The sequence below is a fragment of the Chionomys nivalis genome, chromosome 8 (assembly GCF_950005125.1).
Source record: "Chionomys nivalis chromosome 8, mChiNiv1.1, whole genome shotgun sequence".
Classification (NCBI taxonomy): Eukaryota; Metazoa; Chordata; class Mammalia; order Rodentia; family Cricetidae; genus Chionomys; species Chionomys nivalis.
The window spans coordinates 1,038,683-1,049,454 of record NC_080093.1 but is presented as its reverse complement, the minus strand read 5'-3'; the positions used below and the strand labels follow the sequence as shown (position 1 = coordinate 1,049,454).

The 10,772-nt window shown below is 38.7% G+C and overlaps 1 protein-coding gene across 3 annotated transcripts in view; it reads right to left on the bottom strand.

Moving 5' to 3' along the window:
- Nucleotides 1-453: 453 nt before the first annotated feature.
- Fam204a (family with sequence similarity 204 member A) overlaps nt 454-10,772 on the bottom strand; it is a 30,692-nt gene continuing 20,373 nt past the window's right edge. For all 3 annotated transcript variants that reach the window (XM_057779941.1, XM_057779942.1, XM_057779940.1), the window contains exons 7-8: nt 3,765-3,871; nt 454-3,327 (exon numbers count right to left, since the gene is read on the bottom strand). In XM_057779941.1, coding sequence (XP_057635924.1) covers nt 3,276-3,327; nt 3,765-3,871 — 159 coding nt within the window. In that variant the 3' untranslated portion in view covers nt 454-3,275. The remainder of the gene's footprint in view (nt 3,328-3,764; nt 3,872-10,772) is intronic.

The following is a 10,772-nucleotide window of genomic DNA, read 5'->3' as shown; positions in this document are numbered from 1 at the left end:
ATTTGATGACCACATTTCAAAATGGGACTGAACATAACATCAATTTATTTTCCCAAACTTTATTATTGATTAAAAACAACAACAAAAAATTACCATCTGATTGAAAACTCAGCCTTGTATAATGTATTTAGTTATTAAGATATATATTTCCAAATACATAGCATTAATCTTTCCCTAATAAAATCATGGGGAGATGACTTGGTGGATAAAAGAACTTGTTGAACTGCAGGAGGACCTGAGATTGGATCCCCAAAACTCATGTAAAAAACAAGGATGGCCGCAGACAGGTCTGTAACCCCAGAGCCAGGGCTGCAGAGACAAGGACAAACCTTGATGGGCTCCTGTCTCACTCCAGGCTGGATGAGGTCCCAACTCAAACAAGGGGGAGTGTTGCACTAGCACACCCCCCACACACCCACCCACCCACCCACGCACACCACACACACACACACACACACACACACACACACACGGAAGATTCAACTTTCTCACTGACTGTTAATAACCTAAGTTACTAAAGGACTTCAAAGATAGTTTAGACAAAAGGTGTAAGCCATATGAGATTTGAAGTGTGAGGTTTACAGCTGTCACCAAATGTTCCAATGACATTCTATCTCTGTCTGAGGTTTGCCCCTCCTTTATATGCCTGCCCCAAAATACAGTGCTTGAGATTTATGATCAGTTGCAAAAATCAGAGTTTAACTGCTGATTTACAGTCTTGGCTGAGGTATTTAACTGTCATCAGAACTAATTATAGCCAGCTTGAGATTACATATTCAAACTCTCCTTTTGGTGAAAGAAATAGAATGTTCTGCTGAAATCAGAAACATCCCGAGGGCTCCTAAACAAGAATGCACTACCAACTTCACTTCTCAAAACCAGTGCAGTAAAAGCTGAAAATTACTGTTCCTCAGTAAGTTGTTCTGACCTGAAGTACTTAGACAATAAATCATGTTACATTAATGCCATACCAATGGTCTAAACATATTAATCTCACTCAGCAGGAACTGACAATCACATTACTAATCTAATTCAAGCATTCTGGAGGTAGTAAATGAACAAGTTGAAGCTTCAGGAACCATAGTTATTACTGATCCACAAAGAACCCTTATTTCAGTGTAGCCCTAACTACATACATGCCTTGGGCAACACCAATACTCTAGGAATAATGCTACCATTTTATTGTTCTAAGGAATAAGTTAAATTAAAGCTCATCCCAAATAAAACTAATTCCAAATAAGAGACGAGCAGATGCAGCAAAAGCACTGTGCTGCTTTCTCACCCAACCCCTCCTTCCTAGCCTCTACCCACAGCAGTGCATCCACAGTCCACGTCCACACAAGTAGGGAACTGAGTGCTCTTCTCTGACCACCTTCCCTCAGGTAAGTTCCAGCTGTAAGAGCACTGGCTGCTCTTCCAAAGGATCCGAGAATCCACATGGTATCTCACGACTATCTACATATCCCAGGGGATATGATACCTCTTTTTTGGCCTCCACAGGTATCAGACAAGCACACGGTACAGAGACATACATGCAGGCAGAACACTCCATACATATAAAAGGGGAATAAATAAATCTTGAAAAGCAGAGGCAAACTGCTGGCACTGGTGTGGGTGAGCAGGGCCTCGCTGATTAGACGGAGGAGTTGGAGGCTCCACGATCTGATTCTGACAAAAAAACTCCACCAAGGGAGAAGGAAAACGTGCTGGCAAAAGTACTAGCCTTAGTGAACGTAACGACAAAGAAAATAAGGTGGACGCCCAAGGAGAATGCATGTTCTGAGGACCTAACATATGAAACCAGCCACACAAGGAACTTCAGAGGAAACATTCCTGCACTGTGAAGCATACATTCACTCACTCGGAGTACACAGTACTCAGGAACATTTATAAATGGACACCTTTCAAAGGTATGAAGACAAGTAGGTGGATATCCAATCTCCTAGATCTCAGTTCTCAACTAAATGGAAACAAGATTTGACATTTATTATTATTATTATTACTATTATTATTACTATTATTATTATTATTTAGACAGGGTTTCTTTGTGTACCCTTGGCAGTCCTGGAACTCACTCTGTAGACCAGGCTGGCCTCAAACTCACAGAGATCCACCTGCTCTGCCTCCTGAGTACTAGGATTAAAAGTGTGTGCCACCACCACCTGGCAACATCTGGCCTCTTAATGAGCAACAAATTATTCACTAATTCTTTATATAAAGAAAACTTACATATCGCCATAAGTTAATGAAATGGTTACTGCTTTAAATCTAAAATTAATATAACTAAAATCATGACTAATTTTTCACAGTGTCCAAATTTAGTCTTGCCAGTTATCAAATGACTAATTTCCATTAGGACTGTAAAACATATGCCTAAGGACAATGACTCCCAGGTATTAGTTCTCTCTTTAGCCTCATTAACTCATTTCATCTTTCAAGTGGCAGAGGAAGAGGTAACAACAAATGAGCTGTTAGACATCCAGAGTTGTGATATTCTGGGTTACAACCCAGGATACAACCTGTCTAGCACAATCGGACCATTTCCTTTTCAAACAACAATCACAATTTAAAGAATGACATGGTTGAGAAATAGTTAGAAAGATATTTTCTAGGCAAAGCTGAAATCATTCCCCAGAGATGTTATGTCCACTTTTTACTGGAGTAGGAGGTCCTTTTGTCTATGTGTTGCTTTTACCATTTTACTGTAATTATGCCCACTGACATTACACAAAAATTAATAAATTGCTTTTACTATGTGACTACAAAATATGAATTCTACTGCCTCCATAAAGAATCAATAATTATTCTTATAACATTGAAGTAATTAAAGTCACTGGTAAAGTCAGTAACAATTGAGAATTTTTATATTTATGACTAATCTATTATAAACAAAAGTCAATCTGAAAAACACAATTCTAGAAAAAGTACAGTCATGTTAAGAATAGATAAGTACAAGGACCTCATAGGCTATGCTAGACCTAACAGAAGAAACACAAAATTGATTTTAAACTGTAGGTTTATACAAATAAATAAAACTCTTCCCATCTTGTACATATGCTTAAGATTTCTTACACAAATATAAAAATGCTCATTTCCTTTACAAACTTTCTAGAAAAAAGAATGAAAAGAATTTATAATCAACTCCCAAGTTTTAGGCTTACTTTTTTCTATCCTTATCAATTTTCTGACATTTTAAACCTACACAGGAAAATCTTTTTGGTAAATGAAGCAGGCCAGTCAGTCTCTCAATGAACATCCTGAAGCGCTCTGCGAGGCTACATGTATCCCATGTTGCTTTTAGTTTCCCATCTCTTCTTTGCTTCAAACCTAAAACGAGGAGCATAAAAATCTCAATTTATTTCTAAAATAAAATAACTTGTTTGGTAAGTGACCAAAGCACTGCAATTTCACAACTATAACCCCACAGGTTGAGGAGACACCTCCCCGTTATAACCCCACTCTCATTCTACTGACACAAACTGGGTTCAATGGATAAGCAGACTTTCGGCAATTCCTACCAAGTAAATAGAATCGTGACTTTTTTTTCTTCAATTTTTAAACATTATTATTATGTTGCATGTCTGAGTGTTCTGCCTACATGTATGTCTGTGTATCATATGCATGCCTGGTCCCCAGAAACCAGAAGAGGGCATCAAATCCCTTGAATTGCACAGTTGTTGAGTCACCATGTGTGTGCTTGGAATTGAACCCTAGTCTTCCTAACAGCTGAGCCATCTGATGCACCCAGGACAAAGTGAACTTACCCCCATGCCAGTTTCTTCTTCTTTCGAGCAGCCTGTGAGTTTTCAGCCTCCTTTTTGGCTTTAACAAACTTGTGGCAGGCAATTGCTTTGGCAATTTTTACACCAAGCTAAGAATTATGGAACAAAAAAAAGGGGAAAATGTAAAAAGAAATATCCTAACTAATGTAGGAATTACAATAGTACAAAAACTTGGGCACACATAGTTCAAGAGCTGTGACTAAAAATAAGAAAAGCTACACTTGGGCCCCTTGGACAAAGCATAACCAATACATAGATATGGCTTCTACTGCCCTTCACTACTCACGTCCTCTACCCCAGTTGCACCATCCATCCCCTGGATGAAATCCTTCCCAAACTCAGACCCTTTGAGGGTCCACAAAGGTAGTAATGAGGCCCTTCAAGCTATTCCAGCAATTCTGTAGGCTGAACAGGAATTTTCCCTGATAAGGCTGCAAACAGACTGACAGAGACATCAACTTTCTTTGCTCTGGGCTAGAATTATAGCAACTCAGTATGGTCACACCAGTTATCTCATGCTGATCAGAAGCTCTGATTGGCAGCCACAGATGGGATTAATGAAACATGGGGAAGCTAATTACTACTTCATAAATGCACTCTGCATGATGGGCAACAGCTTTTAAGTCTCTGAGGGAGAAAAGAATATAAGGGAAGTCAGAAAGTAAAGAAGCTGAACTCCAGGACCCAGCTGTGTCCTGGGCAGCAGCCCTGTTCGTGCTTCCCTAACTGCTAACTGCTGGCCCTAAAAGATTCATTTAACGTGAACCCCAATCCAGATGTCTTCTCTACCTCAGCCTGTTAAGTTCTTGCCTCTGTATTTCTCTAGCACTTGCTACACTGCAAAATATTTCCCAGGAAGCATCTCCAGAGCAGCAATGCCAGTATGCAACTTTCAGGGGGTACACATACATCCATATGTATGTAAACTATGCATCCATATGCACGACTGAGATCCATGAAGAATCAAGGTGAGGGCAGGTGGGATAGTGGGATACACCTGGAATCCCAGGCAAAGGGACGCTGCCCAGGGAAGCAAAGCTGTGCTGCAGTAATCAACACCAGGTTGCTCAGGCAGGGCTGCATAGCTAGACTCTGCCTCAAAAACAAAGGAAGCTTTAGATCTATGAAGGCTTTCAATCTTTCTGATGTTTCTTGGCATTCCTATTCCTTCATTCAACTAAGCACATATTAGAAGACAGGCAGACTTGTGGAGAGGAAACACAAAAAGCCATTCAAATTAGCCTATCAAAATCTGAGTTTTAGAGAATTGCCTGGCTGGCAGTCTAGTAAGGCATGGTTGGATGTGAAGAGTTCATGCGCAAGAAGTAAACTTAGGCAGATGAAGTCTGTAAAGCTTGACACATCTCAGATGATCTTGGGCAAAACAGACAAGGGGTAATCAAGATCTCTGGAATTTACAAACTTGAGACAAACAGACCTGGCTTTTCAGTTCAGGAAGGAAACACACATTCTCTTTTCTCTCTCAATGGAAGAAAGGTAACAGTCACACTAAGGTGTTGACATGGTTACCAGCATTACAGCCACGGAAAGGACCAAGTAGAATCCGAATATCCACTTGATGTTGTAGGAGGCTGCTTGTTCATTCCCTGGCCGCCCAGACTCCCGAAATAATTACACAGAAACCATATTATTTGCAATACTGTTTGGCCAATAGCTTAAACATATTTCTGGCTGACTCATATCCTAAAGTAACCCATCTCTATTAATCTGTGTATCACTACGTGGCTGTGACCTATCGGCAAGGTTTTGGCATATGTCTCTGGTGTCAGCTCCATGGCTTCCTTCTCCCAGCATTCAGTTTAGTTTTCCCGGCCTAGCTCTGTTCTGCCCTGCTCTGCTATAGGCTCAAAACAGTTTCTTTATTAACCAGTGGTATTCACAGCATACAAAGGGGAATCCCACATAAATTTGAGAAGGCAAAGAAACCTCAATATCTTCTCAAAACCCAAACCAATGCTAGCTGTACAACTGTACAAGAACATTACTCCTAACCTCTATGAAGGCACAGGCGCTTGCTCCTGCCAGCCACTGGAGACACAGCACTAAACCACATAGGACTCTCACAGTGGGCCCCTCCCAAAAGGCAAAGAACTAGGCAGGGAGACGGTTCCATAGGTAAAATACTTGTCATACAAGTGTGAGGACATGAATTCGAATACCTGGACACCCCCCTATCATAAATCCAGGCATGATAGCAAACGCATCTGTAATTCTAATTTGTATGAGGAATATGGGAGGCAGAGGCAGGAGAATCCCCAGAAGCTGGGCAGGGCAGGGCAGGGTAGGGCAGGGCAGGGCAGGGCAGGGCAGGGCAGGGCAGGGCAGAGGACCATGACACAAGACACCCTGTCTCAAAAAAGAGATGATTCTCTCTTTACACCCAAACCATCCATAGTATATATGTATGTACGTACACACACACACACACGGGGGGGGGGGGAGACTGCAATTTAAAGAGACTAATCATGAGGCTGAGCATCAGTACACCTCAGCAAGAAGCTCAGAGAAAGTGTGGTGGCATCGCTTCCCACTAAGATGGAATTCCCATCCACTGAAAATCTGTTTACTGTCATACATGAAAAGAAATTAAGTTAGAACCTGCTGCTCAGGTTAGTGGAGTGTCAAACAAATCCCTAAATATCAATGACTTTTTGTTTCAGTTTAACTCTGAGAACATACATCTCGCATCTCCTTATGTGGCAGACCTGGAGGGTATCTTAGGGGTCATAAAGTAGCACAGGCGTTTCTCATCAGTTAATCACAAAGGTGCAGCGAAATGCAAGGGGAGTGGACAGTGTGGGGGCAAAACTGGACACGTGGGGAGCATTAAGTGGACCTAAGAAGCTGTCTTCTGTCACAAAGAGCAGCCTGTAACCTCAGTTTAAGATTTACAGAAAGATGCCAAGATTCACATGGAATAAGTCATCCAAGTGAATCTTGGCATCTTTCTTGACTTAATCTCTTTCCTGCTTCATTCCTTGAATAGCTGTATTTCTCTGCTGATTCCACTCCATTTAATGCAAACTAAATAAAAGAATGATTCATGATACAGTTTACCAACTCCCCCAGGTCAAAGTCCAATTTACCTCTCAGCTACTTTTTATTATATTTAAACTCATCCCTCTCCCTTGGGTAAGAAACAATATAATGTGAACCATATTTGCTATCCACCATTACCACGAGTGAAAGTTGTTTTCCCAAACTGTTGTAACGTCAAATTACAGTTCTATATTTTTAACTTACTAAAGTTTCTCCTCTGAGTTCCCCAGATATAAGACAGACAAACCAAGGAGCACCATGGACAGACTCTCTACCCTACCACAGCCAAATAGAAATGCTTCCAGAATTGCTGCAAAGCTAAAAATAAAACCAAACCTAGAACCACCAGCTTCATTACAAAGTTACAGAGGCCACTATCAAAACACAGTATAAACTTTTAAGAATTCTTAAATTGCAGAGTGGGCTCCATCACTTTGTGAACTAAATAAACTACCAGGTTTATAGAAGCACTTTCAGACAATGTTCCTATAAGGACGTAGTATCTACCTGCTTTAGACCATACCCCGGTTAAATATAATGTTCTTCAATTAATAAACATTAAAACAAGGTTGTTCTATGTATTGTGGTTTTTTACAGAAAAAAATTACTATTTGTAATGATGAAAATCCACAGTAGTTTTTGACTTTTGAATGCTTAAGTGAATATGTTTCACTTATTTCTGTGGAGAAAGAAATGGAACAAGAATATCTGGAAATACAAAAAGATAGTAAGGCCTTCCATGAAGAGGTAGTTGAGAAAAAAATGTATTTTTCAGTCAAGATGTAAAACCTGAGTTTCAGAATATAAAAAGATACTGTGCTGTATTTCTATGACAAACAAGACAGGCAGACAGGAATCACCCTTTCACCTCTATACAAGAAAATGCATCTTGCTGCCCAATGTAAACATCCCAAAAGCTTGGTCAATGGCTTTTATATTAAATAAAAAAAGTGAATTAAAAAAAAAAAGTTCAGGGTCATCAGATAACTGTAAGAAGACATTTTTAATGAATAAAAATACATACAGGATTTCTTGTATGTGTAGCCAAAGTATCAGCATTTTCCATATAGAACATCCAATATTTTGCTGCATTTTAATTAAGGTGTCTAAACATTATCACAAAGAACTGCAAATTGGTCGGAGCATGCGGTAAGGAAAATTAAGCTCTAAAGGCTTTTTATCACCATATTTCAGGAACCAAGGGTGTAAAATGTTCTAATTTGGGATATATTAAAAGCCATAAAAGGTCTTTCAAAAAGATTAATGGTACTTTGCTTGGATTTAAGATAAGGGCTTTAGCTGGTTGGAAAAGCAGGGCCCTGGCTGGACCCTTGAGGCATTCATCTTTACAGCCACTTGGAAGATTTGTAAAAGCGCCTGCACAACCTCAAGCAAATGCACCGCGACATTTTTTTAATTCCTTTCAATTTTACAGGTTCAGTGTGTGTAAACCATATTGGGTCGTAAAGCAGATATGATGGCACATCCTTATAAACACACTGCAGGTTTCAAAAAAAAAAAAAACTTCAAAATAAAGTTAGTTCCTCTTACAAATGTTCTCATAAAGTTTCCTGATAATCTTTTGAAGCATCTGATTCCAACAGCTTAATCTAGCACAGCTACGAACTGCTTATCCATTTTATAAAATATTTTAGTCATCTCAAAATTACTAGCTTGTAACAGAGTTATGAAGTTTTCCTCCCTTTTGAACACTTTCAAGGCACTTATTTAAAAATACCAATTATCATACTTTAACTTTTTATAGAATAATAGGTCTCTATGAAAAATATTTATGCCGTTCTCTTTTGTTCTTTAATTAAATGAAAACAGATGTTTTCTGAAGTAAAGCGGAACCATTACTGGAGTACTTAAAGTGTTAAGGTCTTTAATTTTTATATCAGTTTGGCCGACAATTCCTGATTGTCTTTACTCAAGCTCAACATTAATGTCAAGCAAGTTACCTAGGAGACGAAAGAGATCAAAGAGACAAAAAACCCTCCAATGTCTGATTAATCAAGCCTGCAAACAGCTTATTTCTTTTAGCCTGCATGCAAGTATGAAAATGAGATTCTGGGAGCCGAACATTGTGCAGATTTGTTCATTCTTATCAGAACAAAGCCAGCGGCAGCTTATTTCATGGATCATTGGCACTGTCATCAGCGCTACACAGAACGGGTGACAGCTCCTCATTTTGAAGCTTGAACAAAATTAGCAAAAAGTCGGCACAAATTAGCCTCTCATCTTTTTAGTAATATGACATTATTCATTTACTTTTTATCCAATTTTTAATTTTTTCCTTGTCAGCTATCCCTTTCTAGTGTCTCTCACATGCCATCGTAAAATGCCTTCTGAGAAACAAGCACAGAAACAAAGTTGAAGTAACACACAAAGTTCAAGAGCAAAGAACAAGCATTTCCAATGGTCAGTTCTGTTGTGTTTTAAAATTTAAGTTTCAAAACTTTGCAATAATTGACTTTTAAAAACAACTAAGGATGCCACTGTATTTCAAGAAAGGATGTAACAAGGCTAATGGGTTTCAGGCAAACCCCGCTTAAGGTGGTATCCGCCACAGTAAATGTTACACTGGTCTCTCTCTCCACGGTTACACCTGGGATGCCAGTGTTCTGACAACAGCCTAAGCTATGACACAGCTCATCGTTAACTGAATTTTCAATCAAGATCTTTTCTTTGTATCATTGGCATCTTGTTTCAATGTTAACTTGAAGTGTGTGCATACACAAGCTGACATGTTTATCTATGTTTGTGTATCACATTAGTGTCTAGATGTACAACCAGATACATACGTATACATACCTATAACTCCTGCCAGCTTACTTCAATGCATAACCAGCAACACTGATTTAAAACACACTAGGAAGATAGATGCACATATACACATATAATATGATCCATACACTCTGATTTAATAGCGAAATAGTTTACATAATGCCCATTTTTAATAACTTCAAATTATACCTAGATTACAATATTCCAAAGCAGAAGAAAAAGACGTTACATTGCTGAAATTACTCCTGGATATTGACATTTATATTCAAACAATTTATTACATTCATAAAGGAGAAAAAGCATTAAAAAATTAACCATAAGCTGTTAGATGCTTTACACGGCTCCATAAGAAAGACAGTTTTTTGAAAGAACTGTAGTACTGTTTTCAGCAATTTCTTTATCTCTGTTCTTCTAAGTAAGAAAGCCTATTAACAAGCTTTGAACTTAAAATCACATTTACAATAATGTGCCATCAACAGTTTTATAAGCTAATTAGAAAAAGATTAATTAATGACTGGCTGCTAATAAAATGGCAATCATGAAGAAAGAAACCAAGGGTGCTAAGCTTCAACTACCACCAATTAAGAGCTAATTACAAACAAATTATATATGTGTTTTGCTGTGGGCTTTAATTTACTAAAATGGTTTTAATTAAAAGAGAAAACATGCTGATTAATTGAACTGCAGAAAAAAATCTACAGTATAAACTGTGCTTTGTCTGTCTCTTTAATTAGACTTGTAACATCTGAAATCTTTTTTTAAGGTTAGTTAAAAGCACAGATAAACATAATTAAGACAGCGCATAAGGAATGCCATTCAAGGTGAGTACCCAGCCAGACCCCAGAGGTTAAAAGAAACCTTCACAATGCAATGAGATTCGAATGAGCACACCTGGAAACCACAAAGGGATGCCCTTCGCTAAACACCAATTTTACTTTTCTGAGGCCAACTCGCTTCGACTTCGAAGCTGCAGGGTCTTTATGGGAAGAAAAGTCTTTAAACTAGATGTAAAGGAATTCATCAGGCCTCCTCTCATGTGGTCAGAGAAGCTTATTCCATGCACTGTGTTCCTCTACATGTAACAAGCAACTTGTTAGAGTTAAGGAGAATAAGTCTTTAAAAAAAATTAAAACTACCATGTTA